This window comes from Notechis scutatus, chromosome 3, assembly GCF_049901735.1.
Source record: "Notechis scutatus isolate UNSWTSFEM ecotype Mainland chromosome 3, rNotScu1.2, whole genome shotgun sequence".
NCBI lineage: Eukaryota > Metazoa > Chordata > Lepidosauria > Squamata > Elapidae > Notechis > Notechis scutatus.
The window spans coordinates 136,763,665-136,781,534 of record NC_142011.1 but is presented as its reverse complement, the minus strand read 5'-3'; the positions used below and the strand labels follow the sequence as shown (position 1 = coordinate 136,781,534).

Below are 17,870 nucleotides of genomic sequence, written 5' to 3'. Positions count from 1 at the left end.
TTTTAGTTTCCAAACTGCCTGATGCAAATGCCACTTAAAGAGGAAGAAAATGATGAACACAAATTAGCATCCCCTTCCTGATTGAAATTCAGAATGGCTGTACTCACTGCCCTTGTTTTGTTTGTGCGCAGCATGAACTATTTGCAATGCAGTTTCATCAAAAGGTATAGAAAGTGGATTTCTTCTTGCTCCTCTGTTTTTAGTCCTGTAATTTCCAGGAATGCAAATCCAAACTAGCCAATAGTTTACAGGTACATGGCTTTCAAATTTAGGATGCTGTTAAAGAGACACTAAACTATTTTTTTTTGACAGATAATATTCTATTTCTTACAGTTTCATCCTTGATAGTGCCGCTCCTGAGTCCCACTTTTCTGTTCCTGAGGCTGCTGAGCATACTTCTTTCTCTGATGTCAACTTATCTTCTCCTTAGCACTGGGTACTTTTTTCCCTTTTTTTAAAACATAAAAGATAAAGTTGCCCTTAAATTGAATTTGAGCCCTGATGATTCTATGCAACAGATGGCAGCACTTTGTTTGAACTTGGAAGCTAAGCTGGTTCAGGCTTGGTTAATATTTGGATGGAAGCCCAGCAAGAATTCTAGGCATCTTGGATAGACTGGGAAATTGTCATGGGAGAAGGCAATTGCAAACTGCTTCCATAATGTTGCAAAATAGACTACATGGATTTGTCTGTATGATGGCTGGGAATCTAATCTGATTCAAGATAATCTTTACTTGTATTCTGTATGTGTAGATTTGCTTTGGATTTGGGGAAGGTTATGCAGTTGTGAGAATTTATTGAATATTGTCACATTTGTGCAAATATATTATTTCATTTATCCTATAAGATAAATACTTCAAAGTATGTGCATTTTCAAGTTCACACTTGGAAATAACTCGAATTCCATGTCTTCCAATTATTTTAAATATAAGTGATATAAAGTATCATCACTTGGATTTATTTATTTTTTCCCCATTCAGAACAGCTACTAGTTTTCTTCATGCTCCCTTGGTTATTCTTTCTTATACAAAAGCATGATTACATCTAGATAGAAATAAGATCAGTACCTCAGACTATTTCCTTTATATTCACTTGCTGTCAAAATATGTGCTGATGTAGGTATGAAGCTCTTTTCCCTCTGGCGTTGGCTTTGTTGATGTTTGTGTGGATAGACATGGAACAAGAAACAATCCAACAGTATGGAATTTCATTTAAACCTAAGGTAAATGATTCAGTACACACCTCAGGAAAAAATGCTGCTACCCTTTTCCCCCAGCAATTAAAATCCCAACTGACTCATGAGCCTGGGAGTGTAGCCACAGAATCCCAACCACTTTAGTGCTCATATTTTTAAAACAGAATGCAGAAACAAGAGAAGTCCAGCGGTTTCACAGACACTCATTAGCTGTGGCCAAAGAGGTGGCTAGATTTCCCAGAAGCCAGTGTGTATTTCACTAGGGCAAATCTGACTAGTTATAGTCAGAGGAAACCAGAGCTAAGTGATCTGGTAACATTAGAATGTTTTGAAAATACTCACAGTCCCCGACCATAAGCCTAGTCTTCATGAACTCATGGGAATTCTTTTGAAAAATATCTGAAGGCTATCGTCAGATGGTCCGGTCCAGGCAATATTTTTACATCCAGGCCCCATTTTTATTTATGAACACTAATGGTTGTGAGGCATTGTTGTTAATACAATTATATTCACCAGATTGAGGGAAGTTGGCATTTTGTGGGCCACTCTTAGGGTTTAATGAATGATGATAGTTCTTGCAGTCACTTACTGTATCTGTTTGCCCCTAATTTCCTCCCCATCTCTCCCAGCTACCTTATTCTGGGAGTAAAAAATGAACGCTAGAGTGCCACATACAGGTTCTATTTCCTTTTCCCAGTCCAAAGAATGATATAAATCAAACCATTCTTTTCACATCTCTAGTCTTGTCCATATAGTATGGCTATTAAGCAAGCAAATGCAGTCGTAAGCTATATTGATGGAACCATAGTATCCATGTTATAAGAAGTGATATTATTGATGAACCAATATGTTTCTCTGTGATTGATACTTAATTTATAAGCTTAAGGATTGAATTAATTTTATAGTGTTACTAAATGCACAGTATATAAAACTTTTTACTAGTTTGCTTTTTTAGTTTATTTTAATTGCTATCTTTTTTATTTCTCTATATATTATATATGTTATTTGTTTATTTTATTGATTGATTGATTTGATTTGTCAATCGCTTACAAGATACAGGTATAAGAATAAACATAGTTTTGAATACATGAGATGGATACTTATAAGAAAAATAAAAAGAAACAATAGGACAGGGACGGTAGGCATGATTGGTACGCTTATGCACGCCCCCTACAGGGCTCTTAGGAAAGGGGTGAGATCAATAGTAGACAGTCTAAGGTTAAAGTTTTTGGGGTTTGGGGAAGAAACCACAGAGTCAGGTAGAGTATTCCAGACATTGACCACTCTGTTGCTGAAGTCGTATTTTCTGCAATCAAGTTTGTTGTGGTTAACCTTGAGTTTGTATCTATTGTTTGCTCTTGTATTGTTATGATTGAAGCTGAAGTATTCATTTGCAGGTAGGACATTGCAATGTATGATTTTATATACTATATTTAGATCGGACTGAAGGCAGCGTAGTTCTAGGTTTTCTAGGTCTAGAGTTTCAAGTCTGGTGACATTCTGCAATGAGTAGAGGAGCGGAGAACTCTTCTTGTGAAATATTTCTGGACTTTCTCAATTGTGTTAATATCAGATACATGATATGGGTTACAGACTGATGAGCTGTATTTGAGTATTGGTCTAGCAAATGTTTTGTATGCTCTAGTTAGTAGTGTGATATTATCAGAGAAGAAGGTAAGTAGGATTAGATTAACAACTCTTAATGCCTTTTTGGCTATGTAGTCACATTGGGCTCTCGCACTTAGATAATTAGAGATGAGTACTCCAAGGTCCTTGACAGAGTTTGGATCCTCAACAAGGTCTTGACTATTTAGCTTGTATTTTATTTTCTGATTTTTTTTTGCCAACATGTAAGACAGGGCATTTATTTGTTGAGATTTGAAGTTGCCATTTTTTTTGACCATTCTGATACATAGTCAAGAATTTTTTGAAGGGTAGCAGTATTGTCTGTGGTATTGAACAGCTTTACATCATCAACGAAAAGAACACAGTTGCTCTTAATATGATCACAGAGGTCGTTTATGTAGAGTATGAAGAGAGTTGGTCCTAGAACACTGCCTTGGGGGACATCACTATTGACAGGTACAGAATTTGATAGGACACTCCCAATTTTGACCATTTGTTGTCTGTTTGACAGGAATGTTTTTATCCAGTTATGTAGGTGTCCAGAGATACCATAAGATTTTAGTTTTAGGAGTAGTTTGTCATGTACCACTGAATCAAAGGCTTTACAGAAGTCTATGTAGATTGTGTCTATTGTTTTGCCCTGATCGAGTTGTGTAGTCCATATGTTTTTGCAGTGTAAGAGTTGCAGATTACAGGATAGGTTTTTTTTCTGAAACCAAATTGTTTATTAGAGAGTAGGTTGTTTGTCTCTAAGTGGAGGATAATGGATTGGTTAATAATTGATTCCATGACTTTACAGGTGACGCAACATAAGGAGATTGGTCTGTAATTTTCAACTAGGCTGGGGTCTCCCTTTTTGAAGATGGGGATGACCGTGGCTAGTGACAATAGTTTTGGCAAGGAGCTGGTCCTGAAAGATATTTCAAAGATTATGCTTAGAGGTTCTGCTATGGCAGTGGATAGCTTTTTTAAGAAGTAGGCACATATTCTGTCCGGTCCAATAGATAAGGGATGGTTTTAGATTACGCAGTGCTTTTTCAACAATGTCTTCTGTAAAATCGATATATATTAGGTCATTGTAGTTGTCTGTGGTTCGACTAGGAAGTACTGGGCTTGATCCTTGCTGTTTACAAATACTGAGCCAAAGAATGTGTTAAAGAGGTTTGCTTTGATGGTGTCATCCATCGTTGAAGGATTTAAAAAGTCTACAGATTGCTTGGAAGAGCTGAATATGTTTAGAAAAGAAACTATGATGGGCAACTTCAAATACATAGAAAGACATCATGTTGAAAGATAGAACAGCCTCATTTTATGTGTGTCGCTATGTAATTTAGAACTAGAATAATAAAAACTTGTTCCATAATAATCTGCTAATATCTGCCTCTTTGTCTGGAGTTATTAAAGAGAGAGGGCAATGATGTATCAGCACAATGTAGATTGCATTCTGCATTGAAGATTCTATGTTAACTGGAAATGTACAAGATGCATTTTTAAACTCCTTTCTTTATTTCTGATTCTATTTATTGAAGCCTCTGAATCCAGGGCATGTGAGAGCAGCGGGCAAAAGATGCTAGAAGCCTATCAGAGCAAAACAAGTTTAACTTTCAGTATGGATTTGGCACTGCAATATCTTTGCTCCATAAAGGTCTAGAGATACTGCTAGAAAGCAAAATCATTTTTTCTGGATTAAAAAAAAAACAAGAGAGCCAATGGATAGGTCAGAGTATTATTTCTTTTCTTAAGGCAACCAATGTACTTGACTAGTTACCAGTATTTGAAAAGTAACTTTTTGTAATAATAATTGAGATATGACAAAGTTGCAGAAAAAGAGTTTTTGTGTAGATTTTCTGAAGAATCACTCTTTAACTTTTCATTTGATCTCTGGGATATATACTTTTAATATGAATGCAGTCCTACTTGATGCTATGTTACTGATTTCTCTTTTTCTGTTTTTGCAGCTTGCTGCTCTCAGCTTTTCTTACACTACAGATACACCCCAGTTTCGACCACTTCATGTGGATGACATCAGGAGGGCTTTTTTCTTTGTATCCTTTGACATAGGAGAAAAGATACTCAGCTAGAGCAGAGTGAAGGTGATCAAATATCTAACAAAAGTATTAAGTATCTAACAAAATGAAATTCAATGTAGAGAAAAGTAAAGTCCTACACTTAGGCAAGAAAAACCAAAAGTACACATATAGACTGGGTGAAACCACGCTCAATAGCACTAACTGTGAGAGGGATCTTGGAGTCTTAGTGGACAACCAGCTAAATATGAGCCAGCAGTATGCAGCAGCAGCCAAAAAAGCTAATGCAATCCTAAATTGCATTAACAGAGGGATACAATCAAGATCATGTGACGTACTAATACCACTCTATAAAGCCTTAGTAAGACCACACCTAGAATACTACATACTACAGTTTTGGTACCACACTATAAAAAAGATGTTGAGACTTTAGAAAAAGTACAGAGAAGAGTGTTGAGGTAATTCACCGTTAGGAGAATGAGTGCATACAGGGAGACGTAGTGAGAGAAGTATTTGAATAATACACACACAGCACACAGATACCGTGTACAGTAAATGTAGGTTTTTACTTCCAAATAAACGTATAAGCAAAGTCCAAACAAGCAATCCAAGTCATTCATAGGAAAATCAGTCAGTGTTCATTTCAGGGACAATTCCAATATCAAAGTCCAGTATCAAAAACAGTTCAGTAACAGACTTACATCAAATCCAAGAATAACAGTCAAGAAGGAAAAATGGAGGAACGGCAACTCTTTCCAACAGAAGGAAACAGAGACTCACTCACTTCACTGAGACTTCCTGAGACTCTTCTGAGACTAAACAACCCAGGTTTCTGGCTCCATCTTATGGCCATTTGCGGAACCACACCCAATTACAGTTTTTGCATCCTCTTAAAAGATACAATATTAAAATGTCTATCCTGGTTTATATATTTCCCACCCAAATAGCTGTTAGGTGACTTACATTCCTAACAAAGAGCAACCAGGATGATTAGTGGACTGGAGACTAAAACATATGAAGAACAGTTACAGGAACTGGCATGGATAGTCTAGTGAAGAGAAAAACCAGGGGAGACATGATAGCAGTGTTCCAATATTTGAGGGGCTGCCACAGAGAGGAAGGGGTCAAGCTATTTTCTAAAGCGCCTGTAGGCCAGGCAAGGAATAATGGATGGAATCTGAATAAGGAAAGATATAACCTGGAAATAAGGAGAAACTTTCTGACAGTGAGAACAATCAACCAATGGAACCGCTTGTCCTCGGAAATTGTGGGAATGCCATCACTTGAGACTTTCAAGAAGAGATTGGACTGCCATTTTGTCAGAAATGGTGTAGGGCAGGCTTGTCCAACCCGCGGCCCACGGGCCGCATGCGGCCCAGGTCACCTCGTAATGCGCCCAACGCCCACCCCAACCTTCATGAAAGATCCAGCGAGGAGGAGGAGGAGAGGCAGGCGCGAGGCGGGGCAAGGCGAGCAACAGAAAAGGCGGGCAGCCGCAGCCCAAAAGTCCTGCCCCACCACCTCCTGCTGTTGCCGCCGCCACCGCTGCTGCTTCTGCCACCGCTGCCGCTGCTGCTTCTGCCCCCGCCACCGCCGCCGCCGCTGCTGCTTCTGCCCCGCCGCCACCGCTGCTGCATTTGCAGGAGGAAAGGTAGGCGCGAGGCGGGCGAGGCGAGCAACAGAAAAGGCGGGCAGCCGCAGCCCAAAAGTCCCGCCCGCCACCTCCTGCTGTTGCCGCCGCCGCCGCCACCGCTGCTGCTTCTGCCCCCGCTGCCGCCGCCGCCACTGCTGCTTCTGCCCCGCCGCCGCTGCTGCTTCTGCCCCCCTGCCGCCGCTGCTGCTTCTGCCCCCGCCGCCGCCACTACTGCTTCTGCCCCCCCCCGCCGCCGCCACTGCTTCTGCCCCCGCCGCCGCTGCTGCTTCTGCCCCCCCGCCGCCGCCGCTGCTTCTGCCACCGCCACCGCTGCTGCATTTGCAGGAGGAGAGGTAGGCGTGAGGCGGGCGAGCTTTCTTCCCCCCCCCCCACCCCGCAAAATTTGGCCGGAAAATTATAAAATAAAAATAAATAATTTTTAATAAATAATTAATAATAAATAATAATTTTATTTTATTTTATTATTTTATTAATTTAATTTAATTAATTATTTAATTTAATTTAATTAATTATTTAATTTAATTAATTAATTTAATTTAATTATTTAATTTAATTTAGTTAATTAATTTAATTTAATTAATTATTTAATTTAATTAATTATTTAATTTAATTTAATTAATTATTTAATTTAATTATGTGCGGCCCAAACCAAATTTTCATCTTCTAATGTGGCCCAGGAAGGTGAAAGGTTGGACACCCCTGGTGTAGGGTCTCTCGCTTGGGCTGGGGAGGGTTGGACTAGATGACTACAAGGTCCCTTCCAACTCTGATTATCTGTTATTTTTTAACAGAATAATCTATTATTTTGTTTAAAAAACAGTTGCTTTTAGGAGGTTACTGCCTAAATGATTAAATGTTTTAAAGGTTATTTTGATAGACTTATTTTAGGATTGTGGTTGAATTACTATCACAAAACAGTCTGACAACAACGGCATTTTGACTTTTTCTAAGTATTGTCAATCTATAGATTTCTTAGTTAGAAAGTGTTAGATACCAATTAACTTCATATAGCTTCAAGCATAAGAATAGCAAATCTTATTTTCCATGCATTTAAGTTTTTGTACTTATAAGAATTAATCAGAAAAATCTGTCTGCCTTTTTTAATAATTATTAATTGTCCATAAACATTCTTGAAATAGAACATTTAGGCTAATATAAAGAGTTATTTGGGCTTAGAAAATATTAAATATTGTAAGATATAACAGTTAAACAAAATTTAATATTACCACAGAATATTCTGTTTTTACAGGTTTTTTTTTTTACAGTCTATACAGAATTTGGTTTCAAATGAAATTAAAGGTTTCGCATCTAAAGTTAAAGTGTTTATACAAGTTTTGAATAAACTTGCATATTTAACAGGCTCACAAGCTTGGTAAATTTATAGATTACAAAAGCTATTTAAGTCACAAATCAGTTTATATTTATTTCATTTCTTTTTTAATCAACACTGATTTGAAGGCAGAAGAAAAGAAAAAGAAAAAAACCCAGGAACAGTCAACAAACAAATTAATAAAATGAGTACATATATAGCATTCTAGATGTCTATATATTAAGCTTTCAACAGTTAACAGCTAATATATTTTTTTGCTCATGAATTATTATGCAAGCTTTTATGTTTCCGAAAGACTATCAGGTCATCTGACCCCAATCTTCCTGGCCTTCAAGACCTCATTCTGGATATGACCTGTTTTTCTTTGTTGAAACTACCTGATGGCCGTTTGGTTTTGCTTTTCTTGTTTGACAGTGAAAGCTGAATGACTGGAATAGTCATTTGTCAAGAATCTTTTCATCCTGCAGCTATTGTTAGTTCCATTGAACTTGTTTCAAATTATACGGACCTAATACAGTGTTAAAATTTAGAAACAAGTGAGCTGAAATTGGTGCACCAGATTTGCCATGGAGTGTAACCTCAGTTATCCCAAGAGATGGGCTGGCAACAATATTTTTTTAAATTATTAGTAATTTAACATCGAGACAAATGTCTATTTAGATAAGCAGGGGCCTCCAGGTACAAGAAATTTGAATTCTTCCCTCCTCTTCTTGCCACACATATAAACTAATGTCTCAATAACTATTTCATCTTAAAGCAACCAAAAAATGAAATATCTATGCAAAGCAGTGATTTGCTTTTCGTTCATATATGTATATGGGTTTAGTAGCCTGTAAAGAGCTGGCTGCCATATTAATCTCATTAATAGTTGCAATTCTGGCTGGTGTTCTCAGATGAATATTATAAGTCATAATTTTGAGTACATACTCAGAAAATTGCAATGTATATACTTGTTAGTTCCCGTATCAGGAAATTCTAACCTTTGTAAAAAATGTTGTGGCAAATGATTATGCTTTGTTACCTTGTTGGAAATATAGCATTTTCCTCAACTTGATGCAGGTTTTTTTCATAGTGACGGCCTTTTTCGGCACAGGAAATATAGCTTCTATTAACAGGTAAACTGATCTAAACGGATGTTAAAAGCAACCATCGCAATCCCTCCATTCTGTTCCGCTTACTTGTTTCTACACTAAACAATTTAAGCAAATGCCTTTATAATTGTGTATAATATTGCATACTCTGGAATGTTTTATGTTTTATATTAATCATGATGAGGAAAGAATATGCAGGATCAGAAATTTTCTCTATCCTTAGGGAATTTTGCCAAATATTTTCTTCCATTTGTAAAGGGGAGAATACGGTAGCTGGTTTTTCTTTCATCCAATAGGAAAGTGTGTTTAGGTGATAGAGACAGTAGAGTTTTCAGGTAAAGCATTCCATTTTTTAAATACCAGGTTAGATGCTGGTAAAGTATCTTTTACGAACAATTTAAATCTGGATGAAAGCTCTGTCCTGGCATGCATTATCTTACTGAGGGAGGGGTGGAGACCTAACATTTTCCATCTCTTTCATCAGGATACTCTAATATCCCAACAATCTAAGATAGAGGGAGGGAAAGTGAGTTGTGAATTGCAGGAGTTCCATCTTATTAACTCGAAGCTCTAGCTGATATTGTATAAGTGCTTTTTGCTGTTTTCTCTGTTTTTAAATACTCAGGATAGAGTAGCATATACACGTGGTCCTCAACGGCCACAATTAAGCTGAAAATTTCTGATGCTGAGTCATTAAGTGCATTTTACCCCATTTTATGACTTTTCTTGCCACAGTTGTTAAGTGAACCATTGTAGTTCTTAAGTTAGTAACACGGTTGTTAAGTGAATCTGGCTTTTTCATTGACTCTGCTTGTCAGAGAGTTGCAAAAAGGTATCCCATGAGCCCGGGACACTGCAACTGTCATAAATATGAGGTAGTTGTTAAATGCCTGAATTTTGATCACATGACCAGGGGATGCTGCAACGATGGTGAGGGTGAAAAATAGTCATAAATCGCTTTTTTCAGTGCTGTGGTAACTTTGAACGGTCACTAAATGAACTGTTGTAGGTTGAGGATTACCTGTAGTTTGCTATGTAACAAAGTCTATTTCCGACTAGCTGATGGATGGATGGATGGATGGATGGATGGATGGATGGATGGATGGATAGATGATAGATAGATAGATAGATAGATAGATAGATAGATAGATAGATAGATAGATCTGCTTATCAGGGGCCTTATCTGTTGCCAAAATGGTTGCTTATACACAGTGTTGCACTCATAATCGGAATTTCAACATGTCATTTGTGCTCTTGATAAATAAATAAAACTGCTTATCAGAGCTTTACCTCTTCACAAAATAATTGCTTCTGCACAGTATGGCAATCAGAAACCCACACAAGAAAATCTAACTGGAATGCTCCTTATGGTGCTTATCCCACAAAGCTCTCTCCCACCTAGGTTAGCCTTGTCTTGAGACATTAATGGAGCACTTGGGTACAACCATCTCTACGTGTGTTTTCTAAGATTCTTTGTGCTAAGATTTTTTCCCCCTCATGTATTATTTTTGGAAGTAAAAGTTTATACTGGAAGCTGACAATCTGCCTTTATGAAAGAAACATGTACGTGGGTGTATAAATTCAAGTGGGTCAAAACTTGGACACCAAATATGGTATTGTTGCCGATCATGGACATCATGCTGAGAACCCTAAATATAATCCTTTCCATGTGAAAAAAACAAAACAAAACCAGTAAGCTGGCTCACAATTAGCAGCCGATCATTACAAGGAGTGGGTTATGTGCCAGGTGCTTTTGTAGATATCACTTGTTTACTTACAGATCTAGGAATGACTGATAGTTATCAGTGGAAAAGGAAATGATATAAGGAAATACTTTGTGATATCAGTGGGGCTTTAAAAATATTTAAGTAACAGGTAGAAGGCTGTCATTTGTAGACTTAAAAACACTAAAGTTCAGCTCTAAAAGTAGAAGCAGTATAAACTAGCAGCGTATCTCTTTTGCTACATAATAGTGTCACATTTTTTGTGATTGAGACAAAGGACACATGCTGTTTGCTGTTTCCTTGTGGGAAGTATTGGCTACAAAAATGCACACTAATAATGTTTTGTTCTGTTCTCATTCTTAAACTCTAGCTTTGATCCAACCTCGGTATATTGCTTCTTGACTGTGTTCAGCCCTTTCCTGATGGGAGGCTTGCTATTGTGGAAGGTCAGTAATTTATACAAAATGTTATTTATTAGACTAGATAGGCCAGGGGTTTTCAACCGCTGTACTGTACACATTTATGTGCCTCAAAATATCTGCTGGTGTGCTACATCAGTAAACCACAGAAAGTGACAGGACATACTACACAACTATGTTAAGTAAAACCCCACCTGCATGATGTCATCAAAGATGGAGTGGCTTACTTTCTCTTCCCGAGTCTCGGCAGCCTGTGATGTCATGGCATTTCCGGTTTCACGACCTGGAAGTCCCACCTATGTATGAGATGTATGTAGTAAGGTCAAAACTACCAGGATAGGCTATAGTTCTACTGTACACTTGTCACTATACCTTAAAGTTAGTAAGGTTCACTTTCCAACAAATAATCTTTTAATTATTTTTCACTTGTTTCGATAATTTGTAAACCGCACAGAGTCATCTTGTACAGGAGATATGTGTTTAGAAATTTAATATAGAGAGATAGATAGGAAAGGAAAAGAAGGAAGAAAGGAAGGGAAAGAAAGAAAAGAAAAAGGAAGGAAGGAAAAAAATGCTACTAAAGAAATACACAATACTTCACATCGATCTGTATTTGCTGCTGTTACTTGTAGTAGTAATTCCAAGAAAATCTCTCTCTCTCTTACTTGTAGTAGTAATTCCAAGAAAATCTCTCTCTCTCTCTCTCTCTCTCTCTCTCTCTCTCTCTCTCTCTCTCTCTCCCTCCCTCCCTCCCTCCCTCCCTCCATCTTCAACACCCATAGCATAATTTCCAGAGTAAATAAGATGAGGCCATCCTGGAAAAAAAAGAAAAAAATGCATGGAACTCAGGAATACAATCCTTTAAATCTTATACTGTCAATATAATACAAAGTGGATATAGTCAATCTTAAATTGTATTCTGGGAATTTGTTGTAGCAGAAATCATCAAAGTTTCCACAATGAAAATAGCACGGGGGGTTGTTCTGGGACAGGGGAATGTGTTTACCAGTAGTGATTTTCCATATCACTAAACAGCTTCTTAGCATATATATGGAAAATGTTCCTTGAAAGTAGATAATTCATTTTAAAAAATGTCATTTTGTAGTCTGTTTATTTTAATAACCTTTTAAAAAGGTTTTAACATAATGCAGCAGCCCGTATTTGCCATTGACTGAAAATAATGTTTAGTTTAAACTTAAACAACACCGAACTGTTTAAAAAGAACATATTGCAGTCTCTTGCATTCAACCTGGTGATCTTTGGCTCTCTAAAGTATTAGCAATGTTAATTTGGGCATCCTTCCTTTTTGTTTTGTTTTGTGGGAACCTGCCATCAGCTTAACAGAATTGTGTTTATTGAACAGATTGCAATCCCCTTTGTTCTTGTGTCATGTGCATTTGAAGCTATTCAAGTCACAACCCAGCTATCATCTAAAAGGTAAAGATTTTCTGTGCGTGCACTTTACTGAATCAGAAGTTGTTTTTGGATTTGTAATGGGGAAAAAATTAAACTGCATGTAGGCTACTACTTTGTAGATTCCATCATTAGATACAGTTCCCGAGTTTTCCCCCCTTCAGAAAGTGTTCAGTTTTTGTTAGATTTCTCTTTATGTGTGTCAATATATATAGACACACACACACACACATGCATACACATACATACACATATTAAGTTAAGATTTCAGTCTCTGCATAATGAACAGGGATTGATACCTTTTTAGTTCCACTCAAATGCTGAAAATTCACACATAACAGAATGAAATGTTTTTTCTTATCAAAGTAGGGTTTTTAAATCATTCACGAGAGTTTAAATGCAGGCAAGCATGCCCGTCTACACTGATGAAGTAACATATTTTGCAGGCAAATGCATACAGAGGACAATACTTGAATATCACTGTCCAGTTAATAGGATTCTTCTCTTTCCTCATCTCTAAAGAGAGAGGGGAATAGTCTGAATGACTGAAGAATTGCAGTTTGGCATACATATACCTCCATGTGGAGAGTCTGCATCAATGATTTAAGTTATGTCTTGGAGAAGAAAAATGCAGATCAGCTCCCCCTCTGTGCGGTGGCTGTTCCTGCTGAGTAGGTAAATGTTTGAACCTAGCTGTAAAACTGAAACTTACCACATTCCAAAGCAAGAAATTTCAGTGCCATTATTAGTGCAATCAATAGAAATTGATTTTGATTTTGATGTTCTGTGCATCTGTCAAATCTATGCGGAAGAGAGGCACAGATCCTCACTGCTGATCAGATTCCATCAGTGATTTTGATGGTATCCAACTGAGTTATCTGTTTTGCAAAAAGAAGTAAGCTGCTAGCATGAAATGTTTTTTTTTTTTTTTTTTTTTGGCTTGTTCTAATGGCCTTCTAAGGTAAAGTTAATTTACAAAACTGATCTTGATAATATGACCAGATATAATTTGTTAGAGGCTGTTGTGATCATCTTGCATTAATGGCATAATGCAGCACATTTTAATGAGTTTTCACACTCTAACTGATAGCACTTTTATAATTCTTACAAATTAAATTATTACAGTTAATGACCCATTTCTTTTTTGAGCTACTAGGTCAGCTACGTGCAGCATTTTAGCACAATTCTGGAGTAAAACTGTTGGTGATTTAGAACAGTATCCACATTCAAAATATTTCAATTATTTAATGAAAAGATAATGATAATGCAAATGTCTTTAGTGGTATTTGCGTTTACTTGTTCCTTGTCCTTTTTTTTCCATTGAAAAGTGCTTTCCCAAACAAATATGGTCTTGGGTACCTCAGATACAGGTAACTTAAGCCTAAGGCGAAAGGGAAATAAATACTCAATGATCTTTGAACCTGGTGGGCATCATTTTAGGTCTTCATGACTGAGACACAGTGATAAATATTAGTAAATGTTCTTGTGCAGGACCTATCATCATCAACCACAATTGAGCCCAAAATTTCTGTTGTTTGTTGTGAGTTTTGCCCCATTTTACAACCTTTTTTGCCTCAGTTATTAAGTGAACGAACGAAACCCAACAAACATTTGTGTTTGCAAGCTGTGCAATTCTACATCTGGTAGTCAAGAGATATGTGAAAGTGCAGCAGAGGGGCATTGTTGGGCAAAGCTTCCTTGTGTGGGGTATGTCACAGAAACAGCATCCTGAGAAACAGCTTTAAGCCAATTTCTAGTCTGTAAGGATGAGTAGATAATATTGAATAAATGGAGAAAAATGGTTGTAATTCTGAATTAAGACTAGGGAATCATGACTATCAAGGTTATTAAATAGCCCAAGAGAAAGAGAAGAATCAGGTGTAATTTGGTATTTCTTGTGAAAGGATTGGAATATAAACGTCATAAATCTTTGTGAATTTTTGGAAACTTGAATTGTACAATTTAGTAGGGTTCCATCAATCAAGAGACTGTCAGGTCCCTGAAAAAGGTAGGTAACAGTTACATAATACATTATGTAGAGGAGTCATTAAGGGTAAAAAAAACCAGGTCTAATTTTGACAAGTCATACAAACCAGCCTGCTTTAAGTCTGCTCATTTCCCTGCCTGCCCCATGTTTGATTCTTAACATGCAGTATGGCGGTCCTGGTATTCTTAAGACATGTAATACTGAGAAAATAGATCAAAAGAGAATTACACTGTACCTCAGAACACATCTTGTGTTCTTCGAAGCTTTATTGAACTGTGAATTATTGTCCTTTTCTGACACACTGTTTGTTTTTCCCCCCTTAGGCTTTTTCTCATTGTTCTTGTGATTTCAGACATTATGGCTTTGGTAAGCTACTATTGGACATTTTGTACAAATAAGATCAAAACCCAGAGAGCTTTGCTAATTCAATCAAGGGATATCTGAATTAGCTTCAGACATCAAAGTTCCTTGAATTAGGTCAGTGAGTTGACTTTGAAACCCTGCATAAATTGCAGAAAGGCCCTCTCTCCACACTATAATTCTTTGAAATAATTTAATGAATGATCAAAAAAGTTGTAAGTCTATATTATTACTTCAATTCTTTTATGGGGCCATTAAATCAGCTATTACTAAGTTTTCATCTACTTCATACGGAATTTTAAAGTCTGAGTAAAAGAAAATACCAGATGCATCTGCATGCCTACTTTAATTTTTTAAATCTTTTCTTCCCTGCTTTCAGAACAAAAAAGAGTCTCCTTTCATTTTTCAAAGGAAATATTAAATTATCAAGCAAGATGTAATGAGAAATACCACCCAGGATGGGTTGAATAAGCCAATCTTTGTACATGGTGGGAGATTTGGGTGGGTGGATGAGGATCCATCAAATAAGTTAAACAATTATAATAAACATAGCATTTTAAAAAATTAAAAACTATGCTCACCCTAAAGTGTATAAAATACTTGTAGTGTATACACATATCACAACTTGGCTAGAAGGGAGGTGTCTTTGGAACAGCAATGGAAGAGGTTTATGCTTTCAAATCCATGTTCCCTTATTTCCCCCAATGGAATTAGTTAAATATGACACACCAGCTGTTGTTCTATAGCATCATAACTAAATTGTTTTGATTGAACTGGTCCAGGAAATCTCATAAATAGGAGGAAATATTTGCAAATCCCAGGCTACTTATTGTTGAGTCCAAAATAAAGGTGAAAACTTTTTAAACTGAGCTTAACTCTTGGCTACATTTGTGTAGTTTTCTTGGCAGCAATATAGAAAGGTCTTGCCATTTCCTTCTCTATGTGTATATGTGTGTGCTTGTTTGTTTCAAATTCTCAATATATCGTACAGGCATGGGATTTCCTGGTGTTATTCCACCTTACTTTATTCTGGAAGCAACTATGGTTGATTAGGTATTCCTACCTAATCTGTAGAATCCTCTTAAATGCCATCTCCTAAGTTGTACTTGTCAGCATTTTAAAATGGATAAACACATAATAGCTGTGTATAGCTAGATAACTACCTTAAACTGAATCAGAACTTTTGTCCATCTGGCCAAATGGTGAAATAAGTTAATAGAATTATTTTTATCTCCGTTGCTTTCTCTTCTACTAGTACAACTGCTGATGGTGAAGAGGAGACTGCTTTGCCATGTTCATGAGATGGGGGGAAATTTACACTAATTTTTAGACAATAAACTGTAATCACTATCTCTATGGCTTCTTCAGCAAGCCTGCTTTTCAGTAATGGTATCATTTAGGTTGATCATTAATGCAGCTATAGGGAATTAAAGCTGAAAGAGAAGCGACTAGCCAAAGACCATTTAGAAGGCTGAAGCAGATGTTGAGAGATTGTTCCAGTAAGAATCATCCCATCTCTGCAAGCAGTAGCCAGCAAAATAGAAAGGAAAAGCCGGACATGATTACACTTTGGGTCATTTTTAGCAAACATGATAAAGAAAAGACAGGTTGGTTGCTCTTAGCAGCAGTTGTCTATTTGTGGAAATATATGTCTGGGCTCAAGGAGTTCATAACCAAATACAAAATCTACATTAATGTATTCAGTTTCCTTTTGGAGATGGGAGTGTGTGTTTTTAAAACCAGTCTTCACTTGTAGCAATAGTCTGTACTGGTCCTACAGGGTTTTTGGGCAGGGCAAGATTTCAGAAATATGTGCCCTTGCCTTCTTCCTAGAGCTAAGAGAGAATGACCGGCCTAAAATCACCCATCTGGTTTTGTGCCTAAGCCAGAACTAGAACTCACAGTCTTTAACCACTATACCGGATTGCTACCCATTCACTTTCTTAGTGAATGTGAATCAGGCATACAGTATGTACTTGTTTTTATTTACTGTAAATACCATCTTTTGGAGACTGGCCTTTCTTTTCTTTTCTTTTTACAGATAGATTTATATGTCCTGAACAATTGACTTCAAATATACATTTCAATTTTGTCACTTTTATTGGGCATGTACTATACATGTACTGAATATAGTTATGTTTTTTCCCCCCCAGCACTTCTTCTTTCTGGTTAAAGATTACGGAAGCTGGCTAGACATTGGAACAAGGTACAAACCATTGGTTAGCTCCTCCCGCGACTTCTTCTTGCACCCTAATGTTACAAATATGTGTGGTTTACCCGTCCAACAGTTTGACCAAGAATGTTTCGTAAAATGCTGGTGGTTCCGCAAAATGCTGCTTGTTGTTTCTAGGCAAAGAAAATGGATTCATTACTTTCCAATTTCTTACCCCTGTTTTATTTTTTCCTTCCTTTGTGTGTGTGTGTGTGTGTGTGTGTGTGTGTGTGTGTATTTGCCTTATTAAGTTGGGTAATAGTATGTTGCTTGGGCAGCAATTCTCAAGCTGTGAGCCATGATCTCCTGTTTAAAAGAAAGTAGACCCAACATTGACAATAGGGAGAAATAATAAGTGAGCTAAGTCAGTGATCCCCAACCTTTTTGACGCCGCGGCCCGGTACCGGCATCAACTGGGCGCCGCCATCTTTTTTGACGAAAAGTGCTTCCGTGACCTCACCGGAAGCACTTTTTCGTCAAAAGATAAGCATAGCGCGCCCGTGAGCTTTTTCGGTAGAAATGGCTTTCTACCCGGAAAGCTCACCGAGCAGAGCGCCGCCATCTTTTTGATGAAAAGTGCTTCCGTGAGCTTTCTACCCGGAAAAGCTCACCGGAAGCACTTTTTTACCAAAAAAAGATGGCGGCGCCCAGCAACCAGCGGCCCGGTAAGACTTGTTCCGTGGACTGGTACCGGTCTGCGGATCGGCGGTTGGGGACCCCTGAGCTAAGTGACTTGCAGAAACATATGCAATCCTAAGAAAGAGGAAAGCATGATAAATTTAAAGTAACCCTGATTTTATTTGCATACAATAAGGCTTAGAGAAGCTTACAA

At 37.5% G+C, this 17,870-nt stretch overlaps 1 protein-coding gene across 1 annotated transcript in view; it reads left to right on the top strand.

Annotated features, from left to right (window-relative positions):
* PIGN (phosphatidylinositol glycan anchor biosynthesis class N) overlaps nucleotides 1-17,870 on the top strand; it is a 77,958-nt gene that overhangs the window by 46,650 nt on the left and 13,438 nt on the right. Inside the window, exons 21-28 of the mRNA XM_087961195.1 lie at nucleotides 334-436; nucleotides 1,120-1,222; nucleotides 4,780-4,866; nucleotides 8,892-8,947; nucleotides 11,018-11,093; nucleotides 12,430-12,503; nucleotides 14,790-14,832; nucleotides 16,980-17,032. Coding sequence (XP_087817321.1) covers nucleotides 334-436; nucleotides 1,120-1,222; nucleotides 4,780-4,866; nucleotides 8,892-8,947; nucleotides 11,018-11,093; nucleotides 12,430-12,503; nucleotides 14,790-14,832; nucleotides 16,980-17,032 — 595 coding nt within the window. The remainder of the gene's footprint in view (nucleotides 1-333; nucleotides 437-1,119; nucleotides 1,223-4,779; nucleotides 4,867-8,891; nucleotides 8,948-11,017; nucleotides 11,094-12,429; nucleotides 12,504-14,789; nucleotides 14,833-16,979; nucleotides 17,033-17,870) is intronic.